Genomic DNA, 17,651 nt, shown 5'->3' on the forward strand with positions numbered 1-17,651 from the left:
TAGTGATGCATGTGAACATGTAGAGTAGCAGCAGGTTTAATTTATTGTATATTCATATATCCTGTGTAGCTGTACCTGTATGATAAATGGCTTTAGTGTCAACTAAACCACTGAGAAGGAGATTAGTAGATGGAACAGGACAGAAGTGGAGGTCCTTGATGCACACCCAAGTGTACCTGGTCACAATATCTGGACTCGTCTTCTTACAAATCCATAGATTTCTGAGCATTAGTATACTTTGTCCCTCAATTCTCTCCTCATGAGAGAGTGAATTCCCTGTGACCCTCCCCACCAATGTTCAATTTATGACTAGTCTTGCTCTGAATGGCAAGTTATGCTGAGCAGTGATCCAGTAACAAGAGCGCTCAGGCAGATGAGGGAACACTGGTGAAGACCACAAAAACCCCCCACCAAGGCATTTGTACACTGCACAAGAGAATTTATTTCAATACAACCGAGTAATTACACAACAGTCACCCAGTAGCATTAGAGCCGATTTACACTTCAGGTAAAGGGACAGATTCTCCTGGTACAATGCAGTACAACATGGCCAACATTAGTGCAGGCAGCAGGGCACGTGGTCTACCGTTCGTTACATGGAGACGTGTATTGTGTAACGGCCACATCACCTACAGGAGAGAAAGGAAAACCGGTTCTTATTCATACTACACAGGCGGACATTCGAATTCAGTTCATATGATCCTTGTCCTTAATTGCATATTGGTCATTTCTATCCAACCCTCTCCCTCATCTTCCATGACGGTTTCGGAAGATAACAGGACTGGTTCTTACTGGGCTGGTAGTAGTCGTAGATCTTCACCACAGCTGGCTTCAGGTTCTGCACTGCTATGTCCTGCTGGATAACCAGAGTGTAGGTCTTGGTCTCTCCCTTCTTCAGCTGGGGAAAAGGGAGACCGATGCAGTCACCATACAAAATGATGGGACAAACACCATGGTAACGGTGGCCTCCGACACACACTGTTCATCTTACAAGCAAGTTGATCTGGCGAAAGCCTGTTCTTACCCCGTTCAGGTAGATGACTACGTTTCTCTCCGTTGGATCCACGCGTTTTACAGTGCCTTTCACCTGTAGACACAGGTTCTTTGTGAGCAGACCAGCTAATGCATGATGGGTATTTTCAGTGAGGTCAAAGTTACCTCTGTAGAGCCAGCTACTGGCATCAGTGACCCCTCAACCAGACTGAAGCCAGACAGCAGCTTGACCTCGATGACCACCATGTCCGTCTCAGTCCTGTTACCGTTATACCTGAAAGGTGAATTAAAGCAAAGTCACAGGGTTACATGGACAGACTTTATACATCCAAAGCCATCCTTTCCTCTTGTGCTCTAGTAGAGCTCACCTGACAGTCACAGTGACCCCCACAGACAGGTTTGGGGCACTGCAGTTTGAGCTTGTGTTGACCGCGATACTGAAGGAGGAGAAGTCATTGGGAGGCGGGATGTTGTAGTGCTGGGTGAACTGGAGGAGAAATACAAGTACCCCAGAGTCATTTTTACACCCAAGAAGCTCTTCAAGCATCTCTACACCAAGGGGCACCAGACTGACCTGCACAAACACACAGCCTTGGCCTGATGCCCTGACGTTGTACACCCCAGTCACTTCCTGCAGCTGGATCTGCTGGTACAGCAGTCTGTTGCTCTGGTTCACCGTGAACTGGGTCTTCGAGCCGAGGGGTGACGTCACAGTCACCGCAATGGTGCCTGTTGTACTGTAGGTGGCAGTGCTGTATTTTGCCAGAGCCTGAAGAGCCACTACAGTGTCCTGGGCAGAGAAAAGGGATTCAAAACAGGAGGCATTTCTTCTAGGGTATGGTTTTACACTGATGTCATCCAACAAACAAGAAGGACTAGAGTATTCGCGTTCATTGGTATCTTGCTCCAACCTACTGTACTGGCTAGGATGCATCCCATGAGGAAATGAAAGCACATTTAGCCAATTACAAGTCAAGTACCTTACACACGTGCTCAGGGCAGCGGTGGCTATGGCGCTCTGGATAAGAGCATCCGCAAGAATTAAAAGGTGGCTGTTGAGGTGTAAACATCTCGAGAAACTGAATCAAGCGAGCCAACTATTAGCAGAGCCAAAGATCATACTCACGCCGGGCTACAAAGTGACAATATTTGAGCTGGCGGTGCGAAGGGGGGGCACTACCTGCGTAGACGCGAAACCGCCAAAGGCGTTCTGCTGCTGGCCCAGCCAGCGGACGATGCTGGCACTGTAGCCCAGCTCAAACTGGGGCAGCAGGGGTCCAGAGAGCACAGCCAAGAGCACGTAGGAGGTCGTCTCCACGTCCAGAGAGTCCGTCACCGTCCCAACACGTCCACTGCCCCAGTGCCGCCCATCCACTGAAGGAGACAGAAAAGCACCGAGCCCACTCGGCCAAGATTCTCCGGTAAATACCAGCCAACCATCACCATAATTGCTCTGTATTTATGGACACATGCAGCCTCCAAAACACGCCAGTTCTCAGCCAGATACCAACATCCAGTGAAGGTCAAATTGGGCAAGTCTGACCTGTCACTACGGCTCGCTGGTTCAGGCGGGAGAGCAGGGTTCCTCTCATCACCTGGTCTCCAGCTAGTGTGAAGGTGTAGGAGAGGAGGGCGATGGCATAGGTGGAGTTCACCTGTGCAGAGATGTTCCTCAGGCAGTCCAAACCCTTGGAAACCATGGGGTCCTACCATGGCAAACACAGTAAGGCATGTTCACACAGACTACTAGAGGGAACCGTTTGAGGAAGGGGAGCACTCACTGTCCTCTGGGTGCCCAACTCCAGTAGAGCAGCTGTGACGTACGCCGAGAGGGTCACCTCATCGTTCACTCCACCCTGGGTAAGAGCGCAAAGTCAGCCAGCCGGCTCACAGGAGTGCTGCACCACACATCTGCTGCACTGCAGAGTCCTGACCTGCATGTCCACATGGATGAGGTTGCCCACTGAGGCAAAACAGCCGTTTAGCTGCTGCTTGTTGCCCAGCCAAGTCTTGGCCTGATCGATGACCGTCTGATCGATAAAGATGTATTGCTTTGCGCTTTCGAAAGACTTCATCACGAACGCAGTGAGCCTGAGTACACAGACACCAGGGAGCTTCTGATTTTTATATTCATTCATTTCAATAAGAGCCATCCATAACACGGCCAGGGGTCTGGTGTCATTTGAGAGCTGTACAGGAACCATCTGGTTTGTGCGAGACTGACCAGGTGTTGCCCGAGTTGTCGGAGGTCCCAAAGGCACTGTACGATCCATCCTCATGCTTGTAGGTCAGCTCTCTCTGGTAGCCTGCATCAGTCATGGGGAGAAACAGGCTGCTCGGCTCATGCTGCCAAAAGGTCCAGAATAAACTGCAGAAAATCAAACCACCCCCCCAGGTATCCTGCACACAGTCTGGGAGCCACTGGTGTGTGCCCTCACCACTCAGCAGGAAGGAGGTGGCTTTGCTCCTGATGGCGGGCGTCAGCTGGCCGCTGCTCTCCAAGTACCCCAGGATGAAGATGTCGGGGGCAAAGAGCAGCATGTTCTGTTCACCGCAGCCGTACGGCATGGCCAGCAGGTTGTCCAGGTTCTGCAGCGCATGGCCCATCAGATCTCCTGCAGAGAGAGTCACCAGAATTGTGCGTGTCCATACGCAAGACCTTGTTCAATTCCAAATGAATGGGTGTGTAGCTGCAAGTGTCCTCACCCAGCACAGAGACAAAGGCAGTGGGGGAACCCTGCACAATCACTTTAGGCAACTTCAGTGTAACATTTCTCTCCACAACACCTAGAGGATGGGAAAAGGGCCATCAGAGAGACATCATCTCACTCACCAACCCAAGTGAGAACATTGTTGGACTACAGACCTGCAGGACAGAGGAGCTCATTGTAAGCGTTGGATTGTTTGGTGCCCTCTGCCTGTCAGAGGAAGAAGTAGTATGCAGTCAGAACCACCAGAACAAAACCCTTTAGTCTGCTCAGTATCCTTCTGTCAAGTTAACAGTGAACAACCCCACCCATCACAGTACAGACTACCTGGAACCACACAAAAAAAAAAAGGGGGGTTTGGTGTGCAAGATATACACACACACACACACACACACCCATCCGACTGAGGAGAATAGCCACCCAACCAAGTTTGGTATTCATATCGTTCCAGCAGTGTTCAAATGCTCAGAAGCGTACAGCTACTGGCAGACTCCAGTAAGGGGAGTTGTGGTTACTGGGGCTCTTCAGGGTGGAGGAGACCCCAATGGAACTCACCTCCACCAGCAGGGTCTGAACCACCGTGTCCATACGTCCTTTCTCCGGCACACCGGTCACCCGATTCCCACACAGTGCAGATGTCTGTACTGCTTCTGCAGTCACTGTGAAGACCACCTCACCTACAATACACCCCCCCAAATTGGGCATTGGAAACGTCAAGCTACTTAATGAAATGCATAATTGTACATCCAGAAAGAGCAGTAACGCTACTCAACACATTTTTGCAAGTTGGAATGTGCCTTCTGAGAAGGCTGCAATAGTGGAACACAAATGAAGAGCATTACTGCTAGACAGCTGTTGCCGCCAACCTCAGCAATTCCACATTCCAATCCGCTTCTTAAATATGTGGATAAAAATACATGTCCAGTCTTCCAATTTCAGCTGACGTCAGACTTACCCAACACGGAGGGCGTGACGACCCACGTGAAGGTCCAGCCGTCGTCAGCACAGAGGCAGTGTGTGTAAATGCAGCTCTTGCAGGGTTGGACTGAGAACTGATTTGAGGATGCCAGCATCACTTGTACCTTTAAACACACATGCAGTGCGTCAGAGCCCAGCACTGTACAACTGCCCCTGCATTCCATGTGGCTCACAGGTACTTCCAGCACAAAACCTCCACACACGAGCCATAAGTGGGGACTCACTGCTCAGTGAACAGTCAAGTAGGAATTACCGTGGGGATAATCAGCTCCTCTGTCCCATAGGGGGATGGAGACACTGGGACCACTTACCATGATGCAGGAGGGGAGGTAGTTGAAGACTGTGGCCTTGAGCGTGAACACCTCTCCACGGACGATGGAGTAGGGCAGGGTCAGGCTCACGAAGAAAGGCTGGAAGGCCGTGAGGTCGACTTTTGGGGCCACGCCAAACCCGACCGGAGATGTACAAAATGCGCCTCCCTCCCACGTGGTGATGGTGTCTGGGACGGTCTCGTTGACCCTAGTAAACCCAGACGTCCTGGTGAGGAGAAGGAAAACTGGTCAGACGAGGCCACTGCATTTGGTGGCAACAGGTTTGAGCCACAGCCCAGGTGTACCCACCCCACATAAACAAGGTCCCAGATCCAAGTCTCTGGGAAGTATCTGCGGACCGTGGCGGCTGGTGGGTTTTGGTCTGAGGGAGTCTCACCAGAGCCTACAGGAAGTTCTTTGGCAAAGGCTACGTTTTCAACTGTTGAGAGAATATTTCTTCAATATCGGATACAATATGCATTTCTTCACTCAAAAGGACTTCATGCCACTTACAGCCAAATTGCCACAAAGTCCTGCAGTCAAAGGGCTTTCTTAGGTCAACATTGGTAATGGTCTTGATTCCAGCATCCTGAGAAAAGGGAACAGTGTTTCAAACAACAGCATATATCAACTACAAACCCTGGGTGCCAAAACTATTTCTTACTTTGAAGACATGGTACACATCAACGTTCCCATTGTATGGACCAGGGAAGGCGAGTCTTGCATTTAATAGAGGCTTTGGCAGGCGAGGTGGCATCTCAGAGCAAGGGTAGAAGTCTTCAGTGCCATCTGGGTATCCAGACAACTTGTAGACAGGGAGCAGCTTAAAGACCTAGGATGACATGAGATGCGAGAGTCAGCCATAGGACTCGATGAGCGTTTAACAGCTGCACAACTGTGCAAAATATGAGCCGAGCAAGAGAAAGCATTTGATCCAAGTATTGGTGGGCTGCTGCTGAATTGGAGTTCAACCCTGATCAGGTTAATGCGGGTTCTGGAGAACATCTGCACAAGTGTTGGATCAGAGCTCTGCAGGTGGGTGGCTCAGCTGGAACAGACCTGAGCACCCTGGAGCTTTAGGGCTTCGGTATGAACGTACAGATTCAACGCTGAGCTCCTTGTCCGGGCTGAGCAGCAACAGGCTCCGATCGATGGCCCTCACGGAGCACAGCGAGCCTGGGCGAGCCTTCAGCATCAACTCCACAGAACTCCCGGGCAGCTCCACAGGAGAAGAGAAATTCAGAGACACCTGGGAGACCATGAGAGACTAGTGAGAACCTCAAGCTACACTGTAAATGGATACAGCTTCTTATGAAGTGGAGACCAGCCACGGCAACATTTTACTTCACAAGACCACTAGAACATTGTGACATTCTGACCTCGTTAGCCAGACACAGCTCAACGGGGAAGTCCATGCTGTCGGCTACCACCTCCCCTCTCGGGAGCATGGCGTACACCACTACCTGGACGAGCGGAGACAGAGCACGCACATCCTGGAGGGGCACCACCACTCCTCCTCGGTTCTCTGTTACACACACACAGGACAGTTAGAACACAGCACCTAGAGCAGAAAGGGCATCAGTCCTGGAGCTTCAGAGCCCTCCAGAGTTTCCCAGGCCCAACTTGAGCCCTTTTGTTTCGTCATCTTTCAAATCAAAACGGAAGAATCAGGTGTGCACATCCAACAGTTACAATTGAGCTCTACATCCATTTCAACAGGATGAGGCCGTGTTGTGGCTACAGTGCAAGTGTGCATGGACCTCTCTCTGGTTGTACAGCCACAGAGATGCTTCCTGTCTGCACCATCCTGCCCCGGGACATCACCTGCACACCCAACGGAGATTGTGTTCACAAACGCCTTCCAAAACAGCATGTCCAACAGGACAAGAAATTGGGGGGGCGGGAGTCCAAGTTAAAATCAGATTTCTGGAGACCAATATGCTGCAAGTTTGCAAATGGTGACCTGACAGTAGATCGTACCATGTAGAAGAAATCTAGGGAGAGTTGGGTTGGTTCCAGTGCATTGCCCTGTATGATGTACTGAACCAGTGCTGTAGCATGTCCATTACACCTGAACACCTCCAGCGGGCGCTGCAGTGCCAGGAAACTTCTGCTTTGGGAGTAGAAGGGCTGAACCAACAGGTAAGCAAAGAGGTAGTTTGGTGTTCTCATGTTGGCCATATTTCCAAGTGGTTTCTTTTCCTCAAGATATTGGGCCTATTATGAGGAGAAAGAAAAGGGACACATTTAGAAGGGTCAGACAAGGCAAGACATTGATTATGCTTGTAACACTTACAAGAACCCTTTCCAACAAAAGGCGGACTTCACAGACCTCAAGAGAGACGGATTGTGAACCCCATGAACGCGTGTCTAAGGAGAAGGGGGCGACACCGTTGCCATCGGTAACCAACTTCCAGCTTGCGTTTTTGTTCCCAGCATAATTCACAACCAGATACACCGATTCATTCTTCATAGGAGCGGAGTCTGGACCAGTGGCTTTAATCTAAGACGGATTTAAAAAACACCCCCCACCAAACCAACCGTCTGAAACTTGTGCTACATGTTGACCCCTAAACAGCACACAGTTCACGCCAGGTATTGCAAACCATTAAAAAAAAGGACCAGTAATTACCTTTCCTTTGTAGGTCAACCCAAGCCTGAACGTGTCCGGAGCGTCCACAAAGGTGAGTGACGATGTCACTTGTAACAGTAGAGCTTCCAGACCCCGACAGGACCACTCCTGTGGTTGAAACACACACCTCTTTCAAACAAATGTCTGCATTCACTTGGACCATTTTGCAAGTAAAGAAAACCTTTTCAAATATTCAGTCACTTATTTTTAAAGCCATTAAGGGGTCAGAGAGTGGGAAAACCTCACCTGTCCCATATTCCTCCAGTTCAGCATCAACATTAATAATGTCTTCATATCGTGTATCATTCAGTGCAAAGTCACTCAGGTCAACGATGTAGGACCCGCAGCCTGTCCTGTCAGTCTAGAGTAAATATGGACCAGACAGAGTTCAGAAACACTGTAGAACAATTACTGCCCAAGAAAATACCCAAACAGATCGTTCAGGTACCTTTTCCCTCATATGAAATTTCGCCAATGATTCTTCACATTATACCTAGAAGTCTCAGCTTCTGTACTAAACCCATTTTAACACATGGCCACCTCCATGGGGCATAAACTGCTTCACTTGAGGACTACAAAGCAATCTGAGGAAGTCTCAATACTTATGAAGGGAGCTTTCCTTTCTTTTGTACGATTTGCTACTTTTTGGTGGCAAAAGTCTCTTTAAAAACAATGAAGGTTAAATGACTAGACGTTTCTTAGAAGCTTCTCAATACCATCTGCAGGAACAGGTGACCAAGTGGACCAACCTTCATGGTAAAAGTTCTACAGATGTCTGGGAGCTGTGCAGGGCCTGGCGCAAACCACCAGTATCCGTAACTTCTGCGGCAGACCACGGCAGTCGCAGACCCCATCACTGGTTTCCCATAAGTATACCTACAGCCAGGGTGGAGGTTGTGGAGTAAGGAATACATAATGTTGCGCCAGGTGGTTCAGTCTCAAGGTTTAAATGGCTCTTACTTTGCACACACTTTGAGCGTGACCTTAGTGTCCAGAACGGTTATGACTGGAGGAAGCTCTATGGTTACTTCAAACTTTGGCAGCACTATGGGGGAGGGGTTTCAAAATATTAAACCCACATCAAACCTTTGCCTTACTTCATTAAAGAATTCTTAAGATGAGCCCCTCAAGACAAGTTAAACATACTGTCCCAAACACTGATCATTAAATCCCAACTGAAAACCGTGCTGCGCCTGACCATATTTCTTGATTTCAAAGTCTTGCGTGATTGGTTCATTCCCCTCATTCCAGGCAGTGATGACATAGAATCCCTCTGCAGCCTCGGGGCTTACGGGATACGACAGATCCAGGAAGCCGCTGGATGTGGACATGTTCAGCCACTGACCAATACGGTTGGAGTTGGGGTCCTACAGACAGCAGCAGCATGCAATGATCCTCAAATATACTATGAGCAAAGAATTTCCATAGCAACCAGGACACAGTTCCAGAATCAGTAAATACATACAGAGTGATGATGCATATTGCACACTTCATACCTGCAGCTCCACTGTTGAGAACTGAGAGAGAGAGAGAGAGAGAGAAAGAGAGAGATAGACACACACTTCACATCAGTGGCATACACTGCTGCAACAGTCCTTTTATTTTATGGAACAACTTGAAAAACTGCACATTTCACTCCCTTACCATCCCATTGTAGGTGAGGAAGTTGGAATCCAGAGACACTATCCGGATTTTCACTGTAGAGAGAAAGACAGCATCAATACTGCTGACCCTCCAAACACTCAGAAAGAGACCGGTTTAGATCCATGGCTGTCGAGTTCCCCCTGCACCTCCTTTAGGAAACCCCAGTCCAAAACCACCAACAATACCTGTCTGTCCTGGTTTGTACAAGGGTTTGTCTGTTGCAATGATGGTCAGCTGAGCAGGAGGTTTTATGAGGATCTTTGTTGTCCCATTTAGGAATGTAGTTTTCCCTTTTACCTCAAAGACAATGGATGCTTCTGTATCTATGCTTACAGCAGGAACCTGTTTAATGAAGAAAGAAACTAGCAAAGTGAACCCAGAAAACCTCTTCTAATCTGATGTGCAGATACAGAGGGTCTCTGATATTCCTCAATCACCCACATGTGTGCTTGTACAAGCAACTTACACAGAGAACATGTTCAAAAAACAGACCAAAACTACAAAAGGAATGAGAGATGTAAACTGGGATAAAATTGGGACACAAGCCAAGTCAAAAGACCTTTCTAGTAAAGGCTCCATTTTCACATGGGGCTCTGCTTGATAAAAACCAGTTTCTTTGTGGCTTTAATATGTTGTAGACAGTGAGGGTACGGACCTTAAAGGAAACACACTGGTAGTGGTCTTGGCTTACAACAGTCTGGCTCAGAAGAGTCTTGCTGGTTTGCCCGTGTTCCAGAGTCACATGTAACAATAAGCTTTTTTGGGCGGTGTGGACATGGACACACAGTGTCTCAGTACTGCCCCCTACAGGCTGGGAATTGGCAGTCAACAGGTAAATCCTGAAGGGGAACAGAGATAAAACCAGTTGACATACGGTTGATTAGAAAGACCTAAATCCACACTGCCCGTCCATGGAAACCATTAAATAGGCCTCCAATTTTTGTATAGCAACTTGCATAATATCTGTATTATTGTCATCATCCAATTACTCATGAAACCTGGCACAAGTGAAAAATACAGCAAAACTGAGAATTGGGGGGGGTTTTTGTTTTGTTTTTGTGGCATGCATTTTAATCCATCATGTTGGCCCAAAGTAAACAAATAGGCAATCCTATAAATAATACAGACAAATTTAGAGACCTACAGCTTACTTTAAACCAACAAATACTACCACAAATGTAACAAACACAGATATGAGAGAAAGAATAAACACTCATACGTGTCATTAGAGAAAAAGGCAACAGCCCTGTGGAGGAGCAGAAGCACAGTGGCAAACACCACAGAGAGCTGCATCCTGACCGCAACTCCACCACCACCAGACAATCAGACCGCCTGGGAGCTCATGCTATAAATAATAAGCCCCTCCCCTTCACGGGGGAAAAGTCTTTGAGCCCTGCCCTAGCTACTGCGCCACTTATCAAATAACCTATCAGTTCGGTCAAAGTTTGAGTTAATTGGGTTGGAGCATTTAGCGTCACTCTCACAGCCTATCCACGACTGAATTTCTCCTCAATGTTGTCATTCAATGACAAAAAACCCAAATCTACTCAACGAGGTACTGATTAGGCTATCTACTAAACCAAATCTATTTAATGAGGTACTGATGAGGCGATCTCCTAAACCAAATCGGTTTAACGAGCAATGTGCGAGACGGGTGGAGCGCATACTAATATGCACGAAGGCTTCGATGAAACGAGTCGTTTCACCACATGTTGATTTCTGAACTATTTCTGAGTCAAAACAGTAGTATTGTGTTTTTTAAAAATGAATGAATTTGTTTTAGTCAAGGTCTGAAAACATTATCTTTTTTTGTTCTTTTGTTATAAATGTTCTATGTGATAATGTTTGATAGCAGTAGCTCAGTGGTCGAGGTTACTTGTAAATGGAACATTGCTGGTTCACTGCCAAATTGCCTCTGTTGGGCCCCTGAGCAAGGCCCTTAACTCGCCATTGCTCAAGCTGTACTCAGTCATAATTGTAAGTTGCTTTGGATAAAAGTGTCAGCTAAATGTATCTGTTGGCCGTTAGAATTGTTCTTTTTACTCAAACACATACAAAACTAGAGAAAGTGATTATTTTGCAGATTGTTTTGTCAGTTTGTGTGTGTTGTTCTTTTGTTATCCTTTTCAGTTCTTCACTTGTGTTAATAAGAATAACTAGGTAAGGCTCTCTCAGTAAGTGTTTAGAGAATATGGACTAATACAAAGTCGGTTGCTTTGTCATGTCGCTCCTGCGCTGTTACGATTCATTTGTCGAACTTGTTCGGAGTCATGTTTTAATGGTTATGTATTCATACTTAAAAACTCAGAGTAAATTGTTGGCTGATTATAGAAAGGAACTCTTATTCCTTTTTCAACATATTGCATTTCGAACAATTAGTTTGGGCTTTTTAATCCAAGATTGATGTCTAATTACTGTCCATGAGTCCCAGCGGTTCATATTTTAATTTTAAAATGGCCAAATTTTAGCGCTTTAGGACATTTTGTGTTATTCGCATATAAGCTATATCGAATTATTTATATATATATTATAAATACATACACACACACACACACACTAATATTTCATTGGACCATCTTTAGCTTTGATTACGGCACGCATTCGCTGTGGCATCATTTCCACAAGCTGCTGCAAAGTCACAATATTTATTTCTGTCCAAAGTTGCATTAATTTTTCCCCAAGATCTTGTATTGATGATGGGAGATTTGGAGCATTGCGCCAAGTCATCTTGGAATATGCCCGTGCCATCAGGGAAGAAAAAAAATGCATTGATGGAATAACCTGGTCATTCAGTATATTCGGGTAGTCAGCTGACCTCATTCTTTGGGCCCATAACGTTGCTGAACCTAGACCTGACCAACTGCAGCAACCCCAGATCATAGCACTGCCCCCACAGGCTTGTACGGTAGGCACTAGGAGTGATGGGTGCATCACTTCAGCCGCCTCTCTTCTCACCGTGATGCTCCCATCACTCTGGAACAGGGTAAATCTGGACTCATCAGACCACATGACTTTCTTCCATTGCTCCAGGGTCCAATCTTTATGTTCCCTAGCAAACTGAAGCCGTTTTTGCCGGTCAGAATCACGGACAAGTGGTTTTCTTAAGGCTACGCAGCTGTTTAGTCCCAATGCCTTGAGTTCCCTTTGCATTGTGCATGTGGAAATGCTCTTACTTTCACTATTAAACATGTTGTTTTGCTACGATTTGATTTCACCACACATTTAAGTGATCGCCGATCACGATCATTCGAGATTTTATTTCGACCGCATTCCTTCCTCGAAGATGATGTTTCCCCACTGTCCTTCCACTTTTTAACAATGCGTTGGACAGCTCTTAACCCGATTTGCTTAGTTTCAGCAATCTCCTTAGAGGTTTTCTCTGCTTGATGCATGCCATGAATTTGACCCTTCTGAAACAGATTAGCATCTTTTCCACGACCACAGGATGTGTCTTTTGACATGGTTGTTTAACAAATGAGAAGCTACTCACTGCATCAGTTAGGGTTAAATAGCTTGCTGCCAGCTGAAACATACTCACCCATGTAGTAATTATCCAATGGGAGACTCTTACCTATTTGGCCAGGCAGTGTGGGTGTGGGTGGGTGTATTGCACAATTTTGGTAAATATAGAATATGATGTAAGGTGACATGATGTTTTAATATTTGTTGATCTCCTTAATTTTAGTTGTGATGTGTGATAATATGTTTGTATTTTGTGGAGTCACGTTTTGTTCCCGCCATGAGAGTTTCCTGTTTCTATGAAATTGTGATGTAGAATTTTATGGCAGGGTTTAACTAGGTGTGGAAATTGTAGTTTATCACGAATTGTACTGCTGAAGTGGTTTATGCACATATGTGATGGTGTCCACGTTAAATGTCTGTGAAGCCCTTTGTGCTTGAAACTCACAACCAGACTTTCTGCTCATTATATTTAATCTTATGGTTCTTAAATTGTATTAATAAACCTGTAGTTTGTCCTGGCACTGGTGGTGTTGCTTTTTTAAAAGGCCTAAAGTGGTACCTGTTAAATGTATAAATAACCATACATCTCTGTGCTTTGCTCTAAAAACATTTCTGCTTTTGGTAAGTTGTCCTAATGTTGCCTCATTTCGTCCCTCCACAGCCGCTTTCTCTGCCAGTATTTCAGACCACTGTGCACAAGGACTTGCTAGCATTCATAAGCAAGATTCAAAATATGATGCAGTAAGTCTGACGCAGCTATCTACATACATGTCAATATTTCCAAACGTATCTGCAGACCTTTGGAAGGAATTTACCCGCAGTGTTAGTGTAGACCAACAGACCATATGCAAATCATTTCTGAAGTATTTTTAGGCTCCATTTCCACTGCAAGTGTTGGACAGACTGCTCTTAAAGGTACACGTCATTATGGAGCGACGACACACTACGTCAGAGATCTGCGGCGACAGGTTCAGAAGAGACGTCGCAGCGCGTGTATCCAGTGACGTCCTTGTTCTCCACGTGCTGTGTGGGACGTAAGCTGATTCCTTACTGTTTATTCTAGTGAAGAGTACATGTTAAGACATTGGCAAGGTTTGGTTCACTTATTACTGAGAACTGACTGTTGTAAACCCGTTACGGGAGCCTACTGAGTTGCTAATTCTACACTGTTATTATTCTGCACTAATCACGTCACTTCTCACTAGCAATGTTGTAAAGCCATACTAGTGTGGAGTGAAGTGCTAGTTGGGATGTGCGCGATATATATGACGTGTTAGTTGGCGTAGAAGTGTTCAGCTCTACGTCCAGCTCGTTCTAGAACCTCGCATGTAATAATAGAGGAGCACTAGTGCTTCCCCCCTAGAGAGCGCTGTTGGACCACCTCAGTACGGTATATTCATATTGTACAGGAAATGAACTGAATGTATTACTGTAGACGAGTGCCTAGTATTCATAAAGAGGCAATGATTATTGGAATGTTTTTCTGTTCCAGACCATACGTCACTCTTCATTCTCCATACCTCAAATGCACAGCCAGCTGCCTGTAATGTACAAGCCTGAGTCCGTATATTAATGTACCAGTGAAAATGCTGGTGTGTGAATGAGCCTGATGTGTTGCATTGTTCAATATCACCACTAACATTCCAGTGGTCTGACGGACACTTCAAAGGAGGACAAATCACGCCTTAGGACCTGCCTTGCTCTACAGTCCACTTACCTCTATTGAACAGTAAGGAAAGCCTATTTTAGTTTAGTGATTTGTACTCAAAACTAGCAGAGAACACAACATTAATGATAGTACACACACACACACACACAAATGAATCTGAAGAAATATCAGATCAGGTTTGAGAGTTTTAATGACCACAGAACAGACAAAAGGTGAGGTCCGTCCCCCCCCCCCCATAGGGAACAAGGCTCTTGGGAGGAGAATTTGAAAACACAAAGGTGAACAGCTGATAGCAATTCCAGCCCCCTGCTACCACCAGTCTGTGCTGAACATTGGGAATAAGTGAGACCGTCGAGTCTAGGGGATCTGTAGACCAGAGTTGCAAGACAATAGATTGTGAACATGTGATGAACCAGTCTCAGTATAGAGGAGAAACAAACACACAAAGAACAACAAAAGCCTTCTACAGGTGTTGCCAACCACTACAGCGTTGTCCTAGTTCAACAAGTGCCACAACCACCACCTAAATGTATACATAGAGCAAAGGCCAAACGCACTGCAGAGTCTGTTTGGCTAGTGTTCCCTTCACATTTTACACACCATTGTTGAACAGAAACCAAGCAGAGACAGCAGTGTTGGCAACACATTTTATTTAAGAAAGCAGGATTATTTTGAAAAGAACCAAGAACAGGTTCAGCATCATTTTTGCTGAACAGCATTAGCCTGAGCCCTAGTGCTTGACCATCCCACTGAACTGGGTAGGAAGCAATTGGGGTTTACTGTGATGGTAGTAGGAGTGACCAGGCAAGTCCTGAGTGAAGCTGTAGCTGGTTGAACCACTGGACACACTTGATGGGGAACCAGTGTAGGATACAGAGGATTGCTGGTCCACATTAAAATCCACAGCAGATGCTGGTTGGCTTACACCTGCCTGCATCACAGCATTCTGTCCCCAGCCACTAGAGCAAGTGCCAAGATGCCCTTTGGACAACCCATACATGCTGGATGGGGTCTGACTTGCTGGGTTGTACTGGTTGAAGGTTACAATGTGGGATCCAGTTTGGGGAGGATTTGGGACCCCCTTCTGGGACTGATCAGTGTGCAATGCAGTCTGCTGGCTCAATGTCTGCCCTGTGCTCCCAACCGGAGAATGGGGGGGGACCCATGGGGGCTGCCTTGTTGTGCAGCACCACTGGCAGACTGTTGGCTAGTAAAGACATTCGAACTCACACTGGAGCCTTGCATCTGGGACTGGCCAGTCTGGGATGCAAATTGTTGGCTTGATGTCTGCCATCTACTTGCAACCCGAGAAGGAACAGTCCCATGAGAGCTTCCGTGTGCTTCATCTTTGACTGGCTGTCCGCTAGTTGAGGTCACACAAGAACTCACACTCGAACCCTCCAGCTGGGTCTGGGCAGTCTGTACTGAAGGCTGGTCAGGGCTAGATGGCTGCCATGTGCCTGCACCCATGGAATACAAAAGGTCCATAGTAGGTGCTCGTTTGTGGAGCATGTCTGCCAGACTGCTGGCTAGAGGACTGCCACATGCTTGCACCCTGCACAGGCCCAAGTCCATAATAACTGCTGCTTTTTTGTGTAGCATAACCAGCTCCCTGTTGGCTGGTGGAGCCCAAGCCAGAACTTGCACTCTGGGCTGGCAGAAACGCATAGTAACTGCTTTTTTGTGGAACATCACTGCCAGTCTGCCGTCTCCACGTCTGCCATCTACTCGAAACCCGAGAAGGAACGGCCCCACGTTGTTGCGCATCCTTGACCGGCTGTCGGCCAGTAGTGGTTACACCTGAACTCCCGCTGGCGCTGTGGCTAGCCAAAGAAAAGAGTCTGGATTTCAGCTGTGTGTAGCTTTGAGATTGAGGGAAGGGAACATGAGGAGGTTGGAGCTTCTTCGAAGGATGGTATGTTGGGTGGCCTGAGGATGGGGCCCTGTAGTCTCCCTGATGGGTGGGAGCAGATTGAACAGACACAGCGTGCGTCCTTGAACCAGTATACTGACTCGGGAAACCTTGAGCACTGGATACAGAGTCCAAGCTGCCAGCAGACCCCTGATGCCAGACACCTTGTTGAAAAAGGCTACTGGAAGTCTGGGGGGTGCCAAGGGCACGATTAGCACTCTGCCCCTGAAACTGAGTTTCACCACTACCAGAAGAGTCCTGCAGTTGGGGTTGGGTTACAAGTCTAGGAAGTTGCTGGCCACCTTGGAACACAGACTGGTAATACCCAGCAGAGCCACTTGCAGTCTGAGCACTTGAATCCATTTGACTTCTGGAAGCACTCCTTGACCATCCACCCGGAGTCTGACCGGGTTCCGGGCCTTGCCGAGGAAACACAGAGCTACTTTGCTTGGATGCAACACTGGAAGGAGAGCCCTCCATCTTGGTCAGATAAGGTAGGTAGTCGACTTCTTGGGGCTGAGCCACAGAAGCTGATGTCGCTACACCATACCAGTGTGGTGCAGATCTTTTGTTCCACACTTCAAGGGGATGAACAGAGCAGAGAGATTGCTTAAATTCCTGAACATGGACACAAAGCATCACTAGCTGTAGCTTGATCTGAACACTTTCTTACCACCAAGCCCCTCTGCATCTCTCAGCAGAAATACAACAGGGAGGAGTAACCAAAGCCTACAAGACAAAAGGAAATTTAAACACGAAAATAATCTGCAGTCTTAAACATGCACAAGGTAACACCACACGACTACCTTCTGCGCCACCACATTGTGCCACTAGACAGGGGACACCCCAATACCCAGCTTCATACACCAACCCTTCTCCCTGAGAGAAGCAGACAGACACAAGCTCCCTTCCTGTCTGCATTCCTTTTAAGCCTCTCATTAAAGTTAGCTGATAAGAATCACCAGTTCAAACTCTTTACAGCTGTTACCTAACCAATTAAAGGAACCTACGAGCGAGTAACAAGAGCTAGAAATACTTGGAGATATAGTAAGCATATCAGTAATATTGCTGTAGTCCCAGAGGCTGCATTAATTGTACAGGCCTTAATGTTCATTTCTGGTTTGTTTGTTTCCTTCTCACATGGATGGAATTGAGTTTGGCTGTTTGTTTGTCAAACATTCAAATCCAGCAAATATCCATTTCACACTTTATTTTTGTTTGGAGCCATTGCTATTCCTTTTATACATGTAGTCTTGAAGTTTAGATGTAGGCTGGAGTTGTGAGGAATACAAAAGCATCTTTCAGACTCAATTAGGATTAAAATTCTAACATGGAGGTTGAT

At 46.7% G+C, this 17,651-nt stretch overlaps 3 protein-coding genes and 1 long non-coding RNA gene across 4 annotated transcripts; all 4 read right to left on the minus strand.

Annotated features, from left to right (window-relative positions):
• Window positions 1–431: 431 nt before the first annotated feature.
• LOC145652611 (alpha-2-macroglobulin-like protein 1) lies at window positions 432–5,061 on the minus strand. The gene is made up of 17 exons (XM_081703524.1): window positions 4,991–5,061; window positions 4,657–4,783; window positions 4,257–4,378; window positions 3,860–3,911; window positions 3,700–3,780; window positions 3,432–3,608; window positions 3,218–3,299; window positions 2,928–3,084; window positions 2,775–2,849; window positions 2,537–2,699; window positions 2,174–2,367; window positions 1,568–1,783; window positions 1,362–1,480; window positions 1,159–1,267; window positions 1,025–1,087; window positions 793–898; window positions 432–629 (listed from the first exon to the last, which is right to left on the minus strand). The coding sequence occupies exons 1-17, from the start codon at window positions 4,991–4,993 to the stop codon at window positions 583–585; spliced, it is 1,893 nt and encodes a 630-aa protein (XP_081559650.1). The 5' UTR covers window positions 4,994–5,061; the 3' UTR covers window positions 432–582.
• Window positions 5,062–7,676: 2,615 nt separating this feature from the next.
• LOC145652612 (uncharacterized) lies at window positions 7,677–8,492 on the minus strand. Its single transcript, XR_014118885.1, has 3 exons — window positions 8,372–8,492; window positions 7,869–7,983; window positions 7,677–7,730 (listed from the first exon to the last, which is right to left on the minus strand). It is a non-coding gene; the product is annotated as an uncharacterized LOC145652612 (long non-coding RNA).
• An 86-nt stretch (window positions 8,493–8,578) lies between these two features.
• LOC145652687 (alpha-2-macroglobulin-like) lies at window positions 8,579–10,559 on the minus strand. Its single transcript, XM_081703807.1, has 7 exons — window positions 10,486–10,559; window positions 9,922–10,105; window positions 9,452–9,608; window positions 9,267–9,319; window positions 9,119–9,139; window positions 8,821–8,989; window positions 8,579–8,667 (listed from the first exon to the last, which is right to left on the minus strand). Exons 1-7 carry the CDS (start codon window positions 10,557–10,559, stop codon window positions 8,579–8,581), a joined length of 747 nt encoding a protein of 248 aa, XP_081559933.1.
• A 4,122-nt stretch (window positions 10,560–14,681) lies between these two features.
• LOC145652640 (uncharacterized) lies at window positions 14,682–17,198 on the minus strand. Its single transcript, XM_081703599.1, has 3 exons — window positions 17,116–17,198; window positions 16,983–17,038; window positions 14,682–16,887 (listed from the first exon to the last, which is right to left on the minus strand). The coding sequence occupies exons 1-3, from the start codon at window positions 17,130–17,132 to the stop codon at window positions 15,839–15,841; spliced, it is 1,122 nt and encodes a 373-aa protein (XP_081559725.1). The 5' UTR covers window positions 17,133–17,198; the 3' UTR covers window positions 14,682–15,838.
• Window positions 17,199–17,651: the final 453 nt, after the last annotated feature.

Source organism: Electrophorus electricus, chromosome 20 (genome assembly GCF_041902795.1).
Source record: "Electrophorus electricus isolate QZ-2024a chromosome 20, ASM4190279v1, whole genome shotgun sequence".
In the NCBI taxonomy this organism is placed as follows: Eukaryota; Metazoa; Chordata; class Actinopteri; order Gymnotiformes; family Gymnotidae; genus Electrophorus; species Electrophorus electricus.